At 36.1% G+C, this 19935-nt stretch overlaps 1 protein-coding gene across 6 annotated transcripts in view; it reads right to left on the bottom strand.

Moving 5' to 3' along the window:
* The window catches only part of tmem87b (transmembrane protein 87B), a 43828-nt gene that overhangs the window by 6910 nt on the left and 16983 nt on the right, over positions 1-19935 (bottom strand). For 3 of the 6 annotated variants that reach the window (XR_012388957.1, XR_012388958.1, XM_073920343.1), the window contains exons 9-19: positions 18807-18990; positions 15227-15326; positions 15044-15137; positions 9078-9149; positions 5526-5634; positions 5385-5443; positions 3622-3725; positions 3453-3526; positions 1764-1834; positions 1059-1111; positions 921-951 (exon numbers count right to left, since the gene is read on the bottom strand). Coding sequence is in view for 2 of the 6 variants with exons in the window: in XM_073920343.1 (XP_073776444.1) it covers positions 921-951; positions 1059-1111; positions 1764-1834; positions 3453-3526; positions 3622-3725; positions 5385-5443; positions 5526-5634; positions 9078-9149; positions 15044-15137; positions 15227-15326; positions 18807-18990 (951 nt within the window). In the remaining 4 variants the exon portion in view is untranslated. Of the gene's footprint in view, positions 1-920; positions 952-1058; positions 1112-1763; positions 1835-3452; positions 3527-3621; positions 3726-5384; positions 5444-5525; positions 5635-9077; positions 9521-15043; positions 15138-15226; positions 15327-18806; positions 18991-19935 lie in introns of all 6 variants that reach the window. The other 3 variants (XR_012388959.1, XM_073920344.1, XR_012388960.1) reach the window with 2 other exon arrangements.

The following is a 19935-nucleotide window of genomic DNA, read 5'->3' as shown; positions in this document are numbered from 1 at the left end:
AGGCTAGTTTTTAACAGCAGATTTTGCTCATGGCTAGTTTTTAACAGCAGATTTTTCTCTAGGCTAGTTTCTGACAGCAGATGTTACTCTAGGCTAGTATTTGATAGCAGATGTTGCTCTAGGCTATTTTTTGACAGCAGATTTTGCTCTAGGCTATTTTTTGACAGCAGATGTTGCTCTAGGCTAGTTCTTAACAGCAGACAGTGCTCTAGGCTAGTTTTTAACAGCAGATTTTGCTCTAGGCTAGTTTTTAACAGCAGATATTGCTCTAGGCTAGTTTTGAACAGCAGATGCCGCTCTAGGCTAGTTTTTGACAGCAGATGTTGCTCTGGGCTAGTTTTTAACAGCAGACAGCGTTCTATGCTAGTTTTTAACAGCAGATGTTGCTGTAGGCTAGTTTCTAACAGCAGATGGTGTTCAATTAGTTTTAACAGCAGATGGCACTAGTTTAGATAGCTAGTTTAGCACAGCAGGCATCACTCTAGGCTAGTTATGAACAGCAGACAATGCTCTAGATTAGCTTTAACAGCAGATGGAAATGTAAGCTTGTTTTGTACAGCACATGGCACTCTAAGTTTGCCTTTAATAGCAGATGGAACTATGCTATTTTTTTTATTTGCAGACACCACATTAGGCTACACTTTAACAGCAGACGACTCTTTAGGCAAGTTTTCTAACAGCACAAAGCACTCTATGCTAATTATGCTAACAGCAGACTATGCTCTAGAACTTTTGTAAACAGCAGATGGTGCTTTTGGCTGTTTATGTTTTTACAACAGATCAAGTACATGGCTCTATTTCTATTACACTTTTTTTCCAAATACCATGCCATTTAGTTATGCCTTATATGTACTTTAAATAAAAATATGTAGATTCTTATTTCACCCTATATAAAGTAAAAATCTATGCAATTAACAAACCTCATCTGAGTCGAGAAGAACAGGCAGAGCTCTGAAAAAATGAGAGATGTGAATTGATATACATTACAAGTAGAAACCTTTTTTTTTTAAATACAAACAGCAGAGGGTAGTTTGTATGCTTGTGTCAAACAGACTTACACATCAGTCAGAGAGGTAGGAATATTCTCCTCCACCCACTTCAAATCCTCATCCTGAAACAATCAAATATGTTATTGACTCATTTTATATAATTTATTATGCGTAATAAATAAAATATTTACAGAACATTGATATTATTAACATTTGATTAGCCTTTTATATAAAGGTCTCTACTAGGGTTGTCGCGATACCATTAATTAATCTTACGATACTATACCAGCTGAAGTATCATGATAACAAGTAGTATTGCCATACTGTAATTCATTAGCCCTGATAAATAAGAGACTGAGCCGAAGGAAAATAAATAAATGTATGCACATATGTATTTTTGCCCTTACGTCAAAAAAAACAAAACAAAAAAAACTATTGAATACTTTTTTAGAACAATGTACTTTACTCTGACTTTTGATCAGTTTATGCATACTTGCACAAAAATCAAAATACTTAATCAAAACAGACACCAAGGTTTTCAGCTTTTGTTTGTAAATGTATATTTAAAAAATAATAATAATTAAATAATAATATTATTAATAATAACAACAACAACAACAACAATAAATTAAATAATATTATTTTTATTATTAATAATAATAATAATAATAATAATAATAATAATAATAAAAGTAATAATTAAATAATATTAATAACAACAATAATAATAATAAAAACTATTTAGAACCAGTTGATTCACATACTATCACTGACCGGATTAGTTGGTGGAGGCTTCACTGTTCCATTGGTTTCTGTTTTAGCTGCTCTCAACTTTATCCCATCAGCTGAAAATGAAAAAAAAAAAACATTTTAAATAACTATATATATACACACACACAGTTGAGGTCAGAATTATTAGCCCCTTGAATATGTTTTAAAGAAACAGAATTAACACATTTCTAATCATAATAGTTTTAATAACTCATTTCTAATAATTCTTTGTCATGATGATGGTAAATAATATTTGACTAGATATTTTTCAAGACACTTCTATACAGCTCAAAGTGACATTTAAAGGCTTAACTAGGTTAATCAGGCAAGTTAGGGTAATCATCATTATATAACAATGGTTTGTTCTGTAGACTATCCAAAACAAATACTGCTTAAAGGAGACAATATTTTTTACCTTAAAATGTTTTTAAAAAATTAAAAACTGGGGTCCGTTCTTCGTACCTCGCTTAAATGATCTAAGATTATTTGGCAGATCCTGGATCTTTTAATCTTGATAACTGATTTCTGGCTAATTTGGTTCTTCAAACAAGTTCGCGAATCAGATTAGAATGTCTGGATGAACTGATCTGAGATCGCTGTTTTTGTTGTGAAGGATAGATCTATCGATCCTCGAAATCATGATCAGCAATGCAACGATTGGCTGACAGCACAGCTGCGTAATGACATCATCTGATTAATATTCAATTATCCATGTGAGCAAAATTACGTCAAATTAGCAGTAAACGGCTTGTTAAATATGACACATAACATTCCACATTTGTTGTGAGCTGCAGGCTTTACACTTTCATGTGTCAAGAGTATTCATCATGTATTTCAATGCATATCAGTGTATTTAGTTCTACGTTTAGAGAAGATTTTCTTTATTATTGTAGCCGTTTTTTTAATCAGTGTAAAGATAAATTGGATGTTTACAAAAGCATTTTGATATTGGTAAAGGCGTCTGCAACTTTTGTAAAGCATCAAATCACTGTCATATTACCTATCAAAACATGTTTATGACTGCATAAATGTATTATTGCTTTAAAAAAGTCACATATTGTACATGTTTATTATACACAATTTGTACTAAAGCGATCTAAAAAGTTCATATCAATAAGTTTTCTCTGTTCACCACCAGGTGGCAGCCTTTGTACTTTCATTTCGAGGGTGCAGATTGCATAAGTTTTATTAATATATATATAACTTTATTTATTTTATCAATAACTATAACTTTATATATATAGTTTAAAAATATTTACTCTTTTCCCAAGTGTATAGAACTACTACTGTAGGAAAATATCAGAATTCGGTACATACTTTCTGTATTATATTTGCTTGAACTGACCCAATCTAATCCTGTTTATATGAATTAAACCTGCTCCCGACCAGGTTTAAGCTAGGAGAACTGTTGCTATGACCACAACTCTCGGATCAGCTTTGAAGAACGAAACGATCCTGGATCGTGTCAAATCGTCAATATCCAAATCCAGCTAACTGAGTAATCCACGTACGAAGAACAGGCCCCTGCTTTTATTCTAGCTGAAATAAATTAAATAAGACTTTCTCCAAAAGAAAAACTATTATAGTAAATACTGTGAAGAATTCCTTGCTTTGTTAAACATCATTTGGGAAATATTTGAAAAGGAAAAGGGCTAATAATTCTGACTTCTGTATATTTGATACAAGACTGACCAATATTTGCAGACACCAGGAATTCATCGATCTCCTCATCATCGGAGTCATCAATGAGCGGTGTGAAGGCATACCTACACAAACACACCAAGTTAAGATGATGCTCTACAATGCGAACAGTGAAGACTAGTATAGGGATGATCTTCTCATCAATCATCAATCCACTTGCCTTTGGTTATTAGCAGACGGCCTCCACAGAAACATGATGACCAGCAGAATAATAGAGAAGAGGAACCTCCAGAAAGCATCGTCCACCCACAGCTCCATCCAGTCCTGCTCACAAACACGCATGAATTAAAAGGGTAATTCACACTGTTTATTTACTCACTCACAGGCCAATCAGGATGTAGGGGACCTTTCTTCGGTAGAACATTAAAGAAGATTTTGAGCTGAATCAGTGGTTCTTGGCGATTCACAATGTCAGTGAATGATGACAGGTTTTTTTTTAGATTCCCTGCTGAAAAATCCAGCCTAAACCAGCCTAGGCTGGTTGGCTGGTTTTAGCTGGTTGACCAGGCTGGTTTTAGAGGGGTTTTGGCCATTTCCAGGCTGGTTTCGCGCCATTTCCAGCCTGGTCTTAGCTGGTCAGGCTGGAAAATTACCAGCTAAATCCAACTAAAACCAGCTTGACCAGCCTGGTTTAAGCTGGACATAGCTGGTTTGGGCTGGGCTCCCAGCCTGCTAGGCTGGTCAAGCTGGTGTTAGCTGGTCATCTCCCAGCCTGACCAGCTAAGACCAGGCTGGAAATGGCTGGAAACCAGCCTGGAAATGGCCAAAACCCCTCTAAAACCAGCCTGGTCGACCAGCTTAAACCAGCCAACCAGCCTAGGCTGGTTAAAGCTGGATTTTTCAGCAGGGTTAACAATAAACATACAGTTCTGTGCAAAAGATTTAGGCCGACATTGAATTTGTTGTTTCAACGATGGTATAAAGGATATATGTGACCCTTTACCACAAACCAGACATAAGTATTAACATTTTTTTGTCAATTTTTAATAAAATTGAGATGTATACATGTTGAATAAGTGAAGTTTATTTATGAACAAATTTTGAGAGGGTCACGTGCTTATGATTGTTCACAGATGTTCCAACTTTAGCTAATGACTAATTATACTATCAGACGATCCTTAACTCACTATAAATAACCAGACTTTTCTCATCTCAATATCTTCGTCTTGAAGAACTGTTGAAGAGCTGTTGTTTACATTTTAAAATAAACCAGTATTTTAAAATGCAATATTTAATATGCAGACACAAAATAGACACGTCAATTATTATTTTTATCAAATAATAATTCGGTCCCACTTAACTACTATGTAATTACATCAGAAAATAAATACAATGTACTTACTGTGTTTATAATGTATTTGAGAACACTTGTGGTGCTTTTGAGTTGGGATAGAGGTTGGGTTATGGACAGGTTTGGTGGTATGGGTTGGTTTAAAGGTGGGTTAAGGTGTAAGGGAGGGTCAACAGCGTATTTACAAATGTAATTACAAAAGTTAATTACAGATGTAATTACATGTATTTAATCAAGCATAAGTACACAGTAAATACATGTATTTACACAATGAGTACATTGTAACAAACTATTAATTTCTGTGTAAGTACATATTAGTTAAGGCCACTTAATATAAAGTGGAACCAAAAATTCAATATTAATCTGACCAGTTAACCGTTAATATTTGGTTAACGAGTGGCAGTTGTCGGTTGGCAAAATTAACCGAAATGAGCATCCCTACCTGACACCATTCACTGCCATAACATGAATCACCAAGAATCACAGATTCAGCTTAAAATCTTTAATGTTCTACTGAAGAAAAAAAGTCTACATCGTGGATGACCTGTGTGTAAGTAAATTAGTAGGAAATTCTCCTTTTTGGCTGAACTATCCTTTTAAGAGTCAAATGTTCTGCTTTTTCAGATACTCACCCCCTGACAGTGTGCCAAACGAAACTTCTTTGTTGTCCAAACCATGAAAATGATTGAAGCTGAAAAACAGCACATATAACTCATCATGACCAGGTCTCTTTATTGAGCTCTGTTTATTGATATTTCATGCCTCAAACTCACCCAGAACAGCGAAGATGAGTGTGTTGGTGAAGTGTCTGTACAAAGACAACTTCACTGGGTTTTTTCTGAGCTTTAGAGTCTTAATGGTTTGTGCCAAACTGACAAATATGTGAGATATCGTCAAGGAAATGTCTCATACATTGACTTACAGAAACAAAAGGATAGAGTTATTGTTAAGCTAATTAGTGTGCATAACCTGTGACATGTTATTAGTGATCACAGACCATATTAAATTAGCAAGTATCCTTAATACACTAGATAGAATATATATCCAAAACGCATGCACACTGATTGAGTTGATTATTATTGCATTTAAAAGTTTGATTATATTTTAAAACAAGTATTTTGCTTGAAAAAACAACAAAAATTTGAAATATTATTAGTAATTGTCATTAGTAATTAATTAAAAAATTAAGATTATTCTAGTATGACGATTTGATGATTAAAGAAAGATTTAATATTATGTCAAAACTTTACAGTCTAAATGGAAATCAGCAGCATCCCACACATATATAGATATTATTAATCGAATGAATTAATGAATTAATTAAAAGTGAATGAGTGAATAAGTGAGTGAATGAGGAAGTATATGAGCGAGTGAATGAATAAGCAAGTAAGTGAATGAATGAGCGAATTAATTAGTGAGTGAGTGAGTGAGTGAGTGAGTGAGTGAGCGAATGAATAAATGAGTAAATAAATGCATGAGTGAATGAGTGAGCTAGTAAATGAATGAGTAAATGTATGATTTACTGAGAATGTGTGAGTGATTGAGGGAGCGAATAAGTGAGTGAAAGAATATGTGAGTCAATAAATTAATGAGTGATCAAGTGAATGGATGAGTAAATGTATGAGTGAGTGAGTGAATAAGTAAGTGTGTGAGTGAGTGAATGAACGAATGAATGAGATATTAAGTGAGCGAACGAATTAGTGAGTGTGTGAATGATTGAGGGAGCGAATAAGTGAGTGAATGAATATGTGAGTCAATAAATTAATGAGTGAGCAAGTGAATGGATGAGTAAATGTATGAGTGAGTGAGTGAATAAGTAAGTGTGTGAGTGAGTGAATGAACGAATGAATGAGATATTAAGTGAGCGAACGAATTAGTGAGTGTGTGAATGATTGAGGGAGCGAATAAGTCAGTCAATAAATAAGTGAGTAAAAGTTAGTGATTGAGCAAGTGAATGAATGAGTGAGTAAATATGAGTGAGAGTAAGAGTAAGTGACTGAATGAGTGAGTGAATGAGCGAGCAAACAACCGTATAAGTGAGCAAGTGTATGAGTAGGTGTATGAATGAGTGAGTGAAAGAATGAATTAGTGAGTGTGAGTGATTGAGGGCATGAATAAGTGAGTCAATGAATGAGTGATTGAATAAATGAATCAGTATATGCATGAGTGAGCAAATGCATGAGTGAATAAGTGAGCAAGTGAATGAATGAGCGAGCAAGTGTATGAGTGAGTGAATGAGTAAGCAAGTGAATGAGTGAGCAAGTGAATGAGCAACTGTATGAGTGAGTAAATAAATGAGTGGGTGAATAAGTGAGCAAGTAAATGAATGAGTAAATATATGATTTACAGAGAATGTGAGTGACAGAGGGAGCAAATAAGTGAGTGAATGAATAAGTGAGTAAATTAATGAGTGAGCAAGTAAATGAATGAGTAAATGTATGAGTATGAGTGAGTGAATGAATGAATTAGTGTGTGTGTGTGTGTGTGTGTGTGTGTGTGTGTGTGTGTGTGTGTGTGTGTGTGTGTGTGTGTGTGTGTGAGGGAGCAAATAAGTAAATAATCAAGTGAGTAAAAAATAAGTGAGTGAGCAAGTGAATGAATGAGTGAATAAATCTATGAGTGAGTGACTGAATAAGTGAATATGCGAGTGAATGAGTGAGCAAACAACCGTATAAGTGAGCACATGTATGAGTTGAGTGAGCAAGTGTATAAATAAGTGTATGAATGAGTGAGTGAATGAATGAGTGATTGAGCGAGCGAATGAATGAATTAGTGAATGTGTGAGTGATTTAGGGGCGTGAATAAGTGAGTCAATGAATGAGTGAGTGAATAAATGAATGAGTAAATGCATGATTAAGTAAATGAGTGAGCAAGTGAATGAGCAACTGTATGAGTGAGCAAGTGTATGAGTAGGTGTATAAATGAGTGAGTGAATGAGGGATTGAGCGAGTAAGTGAATGAATAAGTAAGTGGGTTAGCAAATACATTAGTGAGTGCAAGAGTGATTGAGTGAGCAGGTGAATGAATAGGTGACTGAATTAATAAATGAGTGAGTAAATGAATGAGTTAGCAAGTGAATGAATGAGTGTATAAGTGTATGAGTGCGTGGGTGAATCTGTAAGCTAGTGAATGATTGCCTGAGTGAATGAGTGAGTGATTGAGTGTATGAATGAGTGAATGATTGAGTGAGTAAATGATTAAGTGAGTAATTGAGTGAGTGATTGATTGAGTGAGTGAATGAGTGAGCGAGTGCATGATTGAGTGAATAATTCACGAGCGAGCAAGTGAACGAAGGAGAGTGTGAATAAGTGAGAGAGCTATCGAGTGAGTGAATGAGTGAGTGACTGAGTGAAATAGTGATTGAGTGAATAAATGAGTAAATTAAATAGAGTGAGTGAGTGAGTAAATGAGTGTGTGACTGAGCGAATGAGTGAGTGGGTGAGTGATTGAGTGAGTGAATAAGTGGATGAATTAGTGAGTGAATGAAAAGGTGAGTGAGTGATTGAGTGGATGAATTAGTGAGTGAATGAATGGGTAAGTGAGCAAGTGAGTGTGTGAGTGAATAAGTGAGTGAGTGGATGAAATAGGGAGTGAATGAATGAGTGAGTGTGTGAGTGAGTCTGTGAGTGAATAAGTGAGTATGTGGATGAATTAGTGAGTCAATGAATTAGTGAGTAAATAAATGAGTGAGTGAGTGGATGAATTAGTGAGTGAGTGTATGAATGAGTGAGTGTATGAATTAGTGAGTGAGTGAGTGAGTGGATGAGTGAGTGAGTGAATGAATTAGTGAGTGAGTGAATGAATGAATTAGTGAGTGAGTGGATGAATTGGTGAGTGAGTGTGTGAGTGAATAAGTGAGTGAGTGGATGAATTAGTGAGTGAATGAATGAGTGAGTGTGTGAGTGAATAAGTGAGTATGTGGATGAATTAGTGAGTCAATGAGTTAGTTAGTGAATGAATGAGTGGATGAATTAGAGAGTGAGTGTATGAATGAGTGAGTGTATAAATTAGTGAGTGAATGAATTAGCGAGTGAGTGGATGAATTGGTGAGCGAGTGAGTGAATAAGTGAGTGAGTGGATGAATTAGGGATTGAGTGAATGAGTGAGTGAGAGTGATTGATTGAGTGAGTGAGTGAGTAAGTGAGAGAGTGAGTGGATGAGTGAGTAAATAGTTAGCATCATGCCTGGTAAGAAAGTCTTCAGGTCTGTTAAATAAGAAAATAACCCAATTCCCCACAAATAAGGCATCATGCAGGAACACATTAGAGCCCAGCAGACAGATAATGCAGGGGCAGAGAGACAAACACTGCTTCCCAAAAGGATATCCACCAACACAGAGAGGAGTCAAGCAGAGCCAGGGGAATGTTGGCTAGCAGGGCCAGGTCAGAGTCTTTAGCCTGAGAAACACAGATGCACAGAAGCGGGAAAATTGAGGAAGAGCAAACAGTAGGAACGGCTCCTTCTTCACAACTATAAAATCAAGAAACAAAACTAAGGTGACTAAAAAAATATACCTGTATCCATGAAATAAAGCGCACATATTATACTATTAGAGCTATTATAAAACTACATTACACACCTAATGAAAGTTAATATCAGAAACAGCATAAAACGTTCACAAATAAACCTTATTGTATAGTACTGTTTTCAACTGAAGTCACAATCTAAGAGGTTTGAAGCTCTGTTTGAAGGATATGAACCAGATGGCAGAGGAGTCAAACACCGCTAATATAACATAAGTGATGAGGGCTGGTCCGTTATCTCGACCCTTATAGATCAAAATATAGCAGTCACACACATTATTCACAACAAAAACACAATCATAACTACAGTATAATGTCCATATAAAGCATCATGAAACACTCAAATGCATAATAACAGGAAATTTTGTGTTGCAGATCAGAGAAGAAATGGTTAGCATCTGTTTATTTTAACTGGAGGGAGAAACACTTATTTATTTTTTTCATTTATTAAGTTTGTACACTTCCTGACTAGTGTTGTTGTCTATCCAAGTTTTAGGAACAACAAATAACTTGACATCTTGTTGATCATTTGTTATCAGAAGTGGCTTAAATGAAAGGCAAAGGCCTCTAGATTACGCATATTTTCCCACAATAAAATATGATCATGCCTTGATTTTGAATGATTTCATTAGGACAGTAAGGTCTGACTTAGCTTAGACAAAAGTCTCGTCACTGAACAGAAAAAAAGTCCAGTGTAGAATATAGTCATGTGGGAGGTTGTAGGAGGGGGCGGTTATGGGGGTTGTGCGTTTGCTGCCCTTACTATTCTGCCACCCTAGGTCGCCTCTATAGACACGCCGGCCCTGCTGACTCCCATGAGCTTGGAGGACTGCATCCATACATCTCTGCAATGACTCAAATCATGTATTAATAAACTCATCTGGAATGCCAAACAAAGCATTCTTGCAGAAATTCTAGAGTTTATCAAGATTATTTGGATTCTTTTTCAATGCCTCCTCCATCTTAGCCCAGACATGCTCAATAATGTTCATGCCTGGTGACTGGGCTGGCCAATCCCGGAGCACCTTGACCTTTCAGGAACTTTGATGTGGAGGCTGTAGTATGAGAAGGAGCGCTATCCTGCTGGAGTATTTGCTCTCTCCTGTGGTTTGTAATGTAATGGGCAGCACAAATGTCTTGATACCTCAGGCTGGTGATGTTGCCATCCACTCTGCAGATCTCTCCATACTGAATTTAAATCCAAACCATGAGTTTTCCTTCACCAAACTTGACTGATATCTGTGAGAATCTTGGGTCTATGTTGGTTTCAGTAGGTCTTCTGCAGTATTTGTGATGATTATAATGCAGTTATACCGATGACTCACCTGACCTTCTGACACTTTTCTAAATGATCAACTAGAAGTCAAGTTATTTTCTGTTACTCTTACAACTGGGTCCACAGCAAGACTTTCGTCAGGTAGTGTAATTGTGTAGCTTATTAAATAGCAGGTCTGTGTATCATAATTATTCATTAGTCTGTGTCCAATGAGATGCCACTTTGTTTAGTTATTCACAACAGCATGTGTTGATATTGTCATGGCAAATGAGTATTTTATTGAATTTGAGTGGCAAAAATTCTCATTCGTATATATCATTGAGTTTATACATACAATTAAATTTATGCAAGATATTGTCAAGAAACAAAAGACTAGAAAAGGGCTGGGTTACTGTTAAACTAATTGCATAATGTGAAGTTGTCAGTAATCATAGACCAACTAAGGGCCTACTCACACTATGCTATCCGAACCATGCCCAGGCCCGTTTCCCGGATCGTTTGAGAAGTGTGAGTGCTCTGAATCGGGCTCAGACATGGTTCAGTTGGCTGGCCCTGGCCCGGTTGGAAGCGATTTGCCAGAGCGAGGTTCACTTGGGCTCAAAACTGAAGACGAGACAAGACTTTAAGGGACTGTTTCATATGGATTTATTCATTAATCATTCTTACTGTTTAATGAAGGCAAACTGTTGTAGATTATTAAAGACGCAGACCCCTCACTGCACGACAGCTGCACCTTCAGCAAACCTCCTAATTCCAACAGCAAGAGGGCTTTATGATTGTTTTACGAGCGTTAAAAGGGGCTGAACTGTACGGCGAAATATAATTGAAATATATTAACTGCGTGTCATCGCATATCAAACAATTAAAACGATATAACTAAAGCAAACGTGCTTCGGCCCGGTTCAAGGCAACTGTACATAGTGTGAGTACGCCCTAAACAAAGTATCCTAAATATACTAGAATAGATAAGTGAATAGAAGTGTTTCAAAAGTAAAACTTTGCATTTAACTGCATAAAAGACACTCCTATTATAATAAATAAAACTATAATATACCATATAAATATATTTATTAATAACAATAAAGCTACAGCATTGCATGCGTTTACGTGCAGTCAACTAAAAACAAGTATTTTCCTTAAAAATCAATGTAAAAATCCCTTTAAAGGGAAGTACAAATTCAAATGGCTCTACATTTATTTGTGCATTAATATCTAAGCTTTGTGTTTATCTGTGTAATGTGAGATGAGTTAAAAAAAGTGTGTAGAATATGCCTTCCATGTTGCATTTCTCAAGATTATAATGGGAACTAATGAGTGCTGAAAACTACTGTTTCATGACCCATATAATTATGCATAACAAACAAAAAGTACTGCTGGTCCAAGATTAATCGCATCCAAAATAAAAGTTGGTTTTGACATAATATATGTGTGTAGATGCACGCATGTATTTGTGAAAATGTTTGTTTATATGTACAGTATTTTACAGCATGGATTAACGATCAAATTAATTAAGGCTGAAAAGTACATAGAGAGTTTGGAGCAAAATATGTTGCGTTCTTTTCCACACAGGTACTTGACTGGCCTGCCTGTAGTCCCGACCTGTCTCCAATATAGAATGTGTGGCGCATTTTAAAGCAAAAAATTTGACAATGAAGACCCTGTACTGTTGCCCACCTTAGGACTTGTTTGCAGGACGAATGGAAAAAATGACACCTGAAGCACTTCATCATTTGGTGTCTTCAGTCCCTAAACCTCTTTTAAGTGTTGTGAAATTGAATGGCAACATTAAAGTGGTAAAGGATCTACTTTTTTTTAAATGTGTTGCAAGAACCAAAATTGGAATATGTGTTTATTTTGGAAAAACATACAATTTTATTAATAAGGAACACATTAAATAATGTTTGTTGTATTGCCTGCAGTGAAATACAAGTTCACTTTCTTTTTTTTATTTGTGTTTCCCATACTGTGCCAACTTTTCAAATTTTGTCAATTCTATATAAATTTAAATACTATTACATACTACTTAGTAAAGTTTTGTTTTCATGTAAGAGTCTTTAGCCCCTTTCGCAAATACAGACCTTTCCGGAAAATTACCAGCAATTTTCTGCAAAAGTCTGTATGTGTGAACAGGCCTCTTTCGAAAATACCGGTAAATTCGTTCTGGCTTTTTTCCGGAAAGAGAAGTTGTAACATTACTGGAAATTTGCCAGAAAGCTGCGCTGTGTGTACGCAGAAGGAAGATTGCGGGAAAGAGCGTGTGCACATCTAGAACATGCTGACTAAGACGTCTACTTTAGCCAATCAGAACACTCAGACGCATTCACGCCAGCGCAGTTTGTGAGAATAAAAGCCTGTAAATGTTTTTCCCAGACAATTAGCAGCTAGATGTTAGTCAGATAATGTTTCTATCTTTCTTCTTAATGCCATCTGTGTAAATAATAATCAATAAGATGCCGTTGTTTTTAGGAATGTAACGGTATTGTAAATACCGTCATACCGCAATATTAATTTTTTTCGATATTACCGAAGTCGCATGACTCGGTAAAACTATAGGTCTTCTGAGAAAATTTGCTCAGGCGAATGAAGCGAACGGGAGGTAGCGAAAACTACAATTGCCATCAGCCCATGCTTGACCATCATCCCTTGCGGTCTGTTGTCGCTACAGATCCAGTAATGCGGAAATGGAGTGTGCTGCTAGAAGCGGGGATGAAAAGAGCTGGAAAACTCTAAGGCCCTGCTTACACTAATGCGTTTTAGTTTGAAAACGCATAAGTTTTGCTATCCAGTAAAACTTACGGTTTCACGGCTGGAGAGGCCGTTTTCATTCTGAAACGCTGCAGCTCCGTCTCAGTGTGGATGATGGAAAATGGAGACATCTGAAAACGGAAGCGGGGCTGCAGACATTCGCCTCTCTGATTGGGGCTTTTCCTGAATATTAAGTAGCCTAACACGCACAGTTCAGTCCTGCATCTTCTCCGTGTAAGTTCAGACTTCGCAAGTTTGATCAAGGCTGCAGTCTCTTCTTCTCAGTTTGATATGGAAAAGCAGATTATACCGAGGACACGCGTCAATCTTCACAGGGAACAGTGTACTTTATAACTTCATTCACATCACCCTGGCTTCGTTGTTTCACTTTCTCAACAATAAAATGTAAACATGATTTAAGGAACTGCCTATTTTCATTTTAATATTAGCAACTTAGACAGCAGAAATGTTGAGGCGTCGTGCTGCATATATGAGCGTCATCTTCACTGTGTGGATATTTATAACAAAACGGAGCCAATAACAACTGCCTCCTTTCAATTTCAGTGAAAATACGAAACACAGCCTCTCTTTTGCTGAGTATCAGTTTTAAGAATCGATAATGGCCATTTTAAAAGTATAACATACAATAAGTTTATACATTATAGGAAATAAAGGCAAGCGATCAGTCAATATACAGAATGTACGTGGTTACATTAATCATTAACTTATCTTTGCGCTCAGCCAAAACACGTTACCTGAGAACAAGTAATAGATTTCAATGACCAAAGTCAGGGAATATGTCGTTAGATAAAGACAACAAGATAAATGAAATATCCCGTTTAATAAATATAGTGAGATTAGATCCAGCGGGAGATGCTTGATGAGAAGTCCGACTAGCAGAGCTCTCATCTGGGTAGATGGGCTGAGTGTGATTAAATGTTGAATGTGATGAGTTTTCAACAATACTAAATTGAAACTTTATTTTTTACATGGTTTAATATTTTTTTTGTATTAAAATTGAAGTTTCTGTTTCAAAGCTTACAGATAGATGGCTAATTTGTATGTCATTGACACTTTTGGCACTTTTTTGGAGTATTTTCATAAGTTTTGTTTTTTCCTGTAAATGATTCAATAAATACCGTACCGTGACATTCATACCGAGGTATTACCGTACCATGAAATTCTGATACCGTTACATCCCTAGTTGTTTTTTTACCTTTAAGCTCCGATGCGTATGCACATGAAGCAGCCAGTGAGCGCCATCACACACACATATTATGAACATCTCGACATGGTAAAGTGTTCCCCTATATGTTTTCATCGAAGTTGTTTAAAACACTGATCCATCCACAGAGTTTGTAATGTAGTAAAATGTTTACAAGTTCAAGCGCAGACATTTAGAGCTTATTTCTGGTTAATGATGTCAGAATTTAACGGTATTTTGGAATGGATGTGTAAATGGTCTTTTCTAGAAAAATTCCGTAACATCCTTGCCTGTGTAAACAGCGCTCTTTTGAATCTACCGGTAAAGTCGTTCCGGTAATTTTTCAGATATTTACAGGTATTACTGTGTAAAAAGGGCTTTTATTACATATATAATAATTATATTTAATATACGCACTTTTCTTACGTCAAACTTTTATTTTGGATGAGATTATTCACAATTTATCTTTGCCCAGCAAAAAAAAAAAATATATATATATAAATATGTATATAATATTTAAAAATGCTAGTTTGTCAACTTTACCCCAGTGATCCTCAGAACGCCCTCAATGGCAGCGAATGCAAAGTAAAGCACACCGAGACCAACCACTCTGTGCATGACAGTGCCTAGACGAGGTCTGAGAGGACACAGAAACATCAGAATCATCTCACACTCTCCTAAAAAAAAATTGCATAGATGCTGCCAATCAATGCTTTCATCACGCACTTGACAATGCCGTAGCCCAGACTGACGATGATGACGAGCAAACGAGCCAAAGTCCTTTTCAGAGCAGAGACGAGCTCAGCGAAGATCAGCAGACCCTGAGCTGGAGAAAACACAAAGATATTAATAGTTAGACAAGAGTAACCTTACAGATCTATTAAAAAAAATTGTGTACAAAAGGCGGTGTGATTTTGGATGCAGAGTACTTAATTTCTAAATGTCATTATGAGCCTGATCATACACCCGGCGCAATAAGGTGCAAGACGTGTTTGGTGTGATTTGTTGCTATTTTCAGACCAGCACAACAGTATTTTTACTGCTTAAATAGCAAATCCATTTGAGCCACTATGTGGACTCATTTGTTTGCTGGTCTGATAAGGAGATGTGTTAAGGCGCATTGTTGGCGCGTTGCTATTTTGAGGAACTGAAATAGACCACACCATTGACCAAGTAAAAGCTACTCTAAAGTCCAGAGCAGAGCGCGTTAGTTATGTGCCTATGCAGGTCCAAATACTTACACATCGCTTAATACACTTACAATTTCAATTAAAATGTTGCAAAAATAATTAATCTATTATTTTCAAGGGGCTTTTAAAGTTTATTTGTGACAATTTGCATTAGTATAACGTGATTATTCTTCACAGTATTATTTATTATATGCATATTTATATTTGTTTCAATAAAAACAGGTCTAGATTTGTCCACCTGTCGGGTTTGGTCCAAATGTGGCATAAGAATAGCATGTGTGTTGTAATGATTGATGGGTCAAGTGACATTAATCATGTGAGACACAAAAAAAATCACTGATGTATTCTGATATTCCTATGCGTAAAAGTACAACTCTTAATGATGAAGTGAAACGTAAGAGAAAGGAAAGGCGTCTCCGACAGAGGGCGCGGCGAGCAAACAAATCAGCTGGACGAACTCTCTGTGAACCCCTTGCTACTTCAGATGACCCTCTTGCTAGTAGTCGAACTCTGAATGAACTCCCAACTTGTACTTTTGCTAAACTTTCTACCGAGTTCACACACCTGAATTTGAGTGCATAACTATATAGCACATTATAAATTAAGGCTTATATTAAAATGCCTAAATGTTGATTTATATGATACAATGTACTCTTGATGACTATATATCTGTCTTTTTACTGTTCAAGTGATTTAGCATGCTCCTTGAATGTATGATTTAAGTAGTCTATGCACCCGTGTTTAGGGTTGATTTATGAATACTGTCACTGAGACAGTGAGTATAAAAGCTGACATGTAGTCTTCAGCTTTGCGCTTCCCGACTTCTGTTCATTGAGGTTGATTGCCCTTTGCCTCCAACAGGAGGCAAAGTAAGGATTTCTTGTTTTCTGTTTGTCTTTTGTTTGTTCTACTTTTTCACTGGATTTTATTTTATTAATAAAAGTGTATTTTATTAATTTTCTTCACTGGAGTGGACATTAACTTCATTTTCCAGAACCCATCTAAGTTACCCTGTGTGGTAAAGTATGCTCTAATTTATTCTTTTGCAAAATACGTTCTTTAAAGACGATCCTTTAACTAAACTCTTGCTAAGAAATATAGCTAAGGGAGGATCCTGATCTTAACTTTGTTTAATTAGGGTGATTAAATAAAGGGAAATCAGCACAGTGTTTAGATGGATGTTAGAACTGAATTTAGAAATAGTTTTGGAAAAAAATCTTTACGCTTAAACAAAAAAAAAATATGTTGGCTAATGGATGTCTTCAGTGGAGTGTGTATAACACTGTTTCCTTATCCACGAAAGTAAAGGAGTAAAGAGAAAGTAAAAAGGCCGCATGGAGGAGGCTCATTCTTTATCCTCGCGCTGCAGATGCTCTGTTAAATTCTGTTTTCTTGCTAGTGAAGCGTTCAGTTTTTCCACTTACAAAGTCTGCCATGTAAATAGCAAATGCGCCATGGCATGATGCAAATGACTCTTAGGGCCTACTCACCCTATGCTATCTGAACTGTGCCCAGGCCTGTTTCCCGGATCGTTTGAGAAGTGTGAGTGCGCTGAATCTGGCTTAGGCACAGTTCACTTGGCCGGCCCTGGCCCGGTTGGAAGAGGTGAGCGCGGTTCACTTGGGCTTTGGCGCGGTACTATTGTAGTGTGAGTGCAAAACGCGCCTAAGCCCGAAACTTAAAGTGAGAAGTGAATTTTAAGGGACTGTTTCATATGGATTTATAAATCAATCTTACTGTTCAGTGAACGCAAACTGCCGTAGTTTATTAAAGACGCAAACCCCTCACTGCATGACAGCTGCACACCTTCAGCAAACCTCCTCGTTCCTGCAGCACGAGAGCATTATGACTGTTAATAAGCATCAAAAGTGCCGGATTTGTTCGGCGAAATATCTGACTGCGTGTCACCGCATCCCTAAAGACTGTTTGGTGAAATATTTGACAGCATATCATACGACTTAAACGATATAACTAGAGAAATCTCCACTGTGCTGAGCGAGAGTGTTTACTGAACAGCGCAGCAGCGATGACGTAAGCGTGCCCAGGCCCGACTGTATGTGAGTGCGGGCCAACATGGAGACGGGAAGGGACCAGCGTGCTTTGGCCCGGTTTGAGGCAACTGTACATAGTGTGAGTACGGCCTTAAAGGGAATGTAAAATGAGACTGATTGGTTTAATGCTTGTTATGCTCAAAACACACCCAGAACACATTAGGAGATTAAGCACAACCCTGTTAGAACATGCGCCGGGGCCCAAACTGTATTTTTTCATCCTTAAAATAGCAAAAATGGATTCGGACATGGCCTTAATGCTTTTGCGTTATTTATATACCACATATACTATATAACTGCAGGTTAACTCTGTTTATATTTAATAACTTTAATTGTTAAAAGCTTTTAGTTATTAATGTTATTAGTGAAAAATAAAGTTATGGTAAGTAATAACCTTAACTTTTCTGATTTTGATTGTAATGCAATAATGTGCACCTTTTGTAAAGCTGCTTTGACAATAATTATTGTAAAAATATACAAATATTATACAAATAAACTTGAATTGAATCATTTGAAAACAACATTTTTGTCATTAGTTATGAAGCAGCACACCTTTCAAAAAAAAAAAAAAATATATATATATATATATATATTGTATTCTTAAAGTTTAAAAAGTAAAGACAAATATATGGTGTATACTGTGTTTTTATTTTGTCATAAGCGGCTCATGAGACCAGTTATAAGACAAGCACAACGAAAAGCATTACAAATCATTTGTTCATTAAAACTAAACTAAAATTTAAATACTAACAATTTAGGTAAAGACAAAACAAAACATTTAAACATAATAAAAACTAACTAAAAATAGACAAAAACACATTTAACTCCATCAGACATGCAAACATTTAGCTCAAATTGTAAAAAAAAAAAAACTGATAATGTAAAACTAAACTATAGAAGTATATCTTTAATACTGAAGCAGTTTTTTATTAACTGTAATTATATTTCACAAAAATGACTGTTTTACTGTATTGCTGATCTTGATAAAAACTGAAATGTAAAAACCGTTTACACTAATCTCATGCAACAACAGTTATGAATAATAATGAATATGTTTGGACTAACTTGCTGATCCCACGGTGTTGGTGTTCTGATATTCAGCACAGAAGACAGCCTTCTCGATCATGCCCAGGAAAATGACTCCTGCAATCCAGAACTGGATCCTCAGCAGATCTTTCCAGTAGCAGGACGACCAGACAAACCAGAGCACAGCGTAAAGGATGTACACCATACACATCACCATGTAGAACTGAAGAGAAACGACAGAAGTGTTTTATCCCTCGTTTAACCAAGCCTTTATTGCTATAATGTAAAACACAAGTAATGATGCTGTAATTAGGGCCAAGTATCAACTTCTTTAGAGAACAGTTGCATAAAATGATAATTTTGGTTTTGTTCTATACAAATTATACAGGCAAACTATTTTTTTTTTTAAATCCAATATGAGTTTTGGAAAAAACAAAAAACAAGACATGAATTCATTTTCCATATAAACATAAACAGCACATTTAGGGCCTATATATCTTTTACAAACATGCAGAATATCCCATATTCTATTCAAAAACGTAAAACCACTTATAATAGCTAACACATAGACTAATCTCACATAGCCTATACGTCAGATATATGGTCAAATGATGATGTAAAATGTACATCTATTTATCCCTCTACTGCACGGTGTCACCATATGGTAACATGATACTTATGTTTTATTCCCTGCAACTGTTTCTGCAAATGTAAACGTCAATAAAAACAAAGGAACAAATTCAGGGTTCTTGCACCCTTTTAAAAGTAAAATTTAATGCTTTTTAAGACCTCAACAAATGAAATTTAAGACCCAAAAATTTTATCATTTCTTTGGAATAGGCTACTCATTTTAATCTTCTCATTAGATTTAAATAAATTGTGCCTCGTCACAGTATGGATAACCCAAAGTGGTGAAATGAAACTGCTATAGCTGACTGTGAGGGGGCGTCTGAACTAGAGCTGTAAACATGATATAAAAGTTAGGCCCGATAGAGCCCGAACCCGACAAGTACATTTTGATTGACAGCTTATTTTAAAAGCCCGAACCCGTTTATAGCCCGACATTATCCAAATGTGCACAGGCACACAGCTCTTTTGTCTTTTTTCATGAATGAGTTGTGTGGAAATATAAATTTATATCATCTAATTTCAAATGAACATTAATCTA

This window comes from Danio rerio, chromosome 13 (assembly GCF_049306965.1).
Source record: "Danio rerio strain Tuebingen ecotype United States chromosome 13, GRCz12tu, whole genome shotgun sequence".
NCBI lineage: Eukaryota > Metazoa > Chordata > Actinopteri > Cypriniformes > Danionidae > Danio > Danio rerio.
The sequence above is the reverse complement of the archived record's forward strand: the minus strand, read 5'-3'. Positions and strand labels throughout refer to the sequence as shown.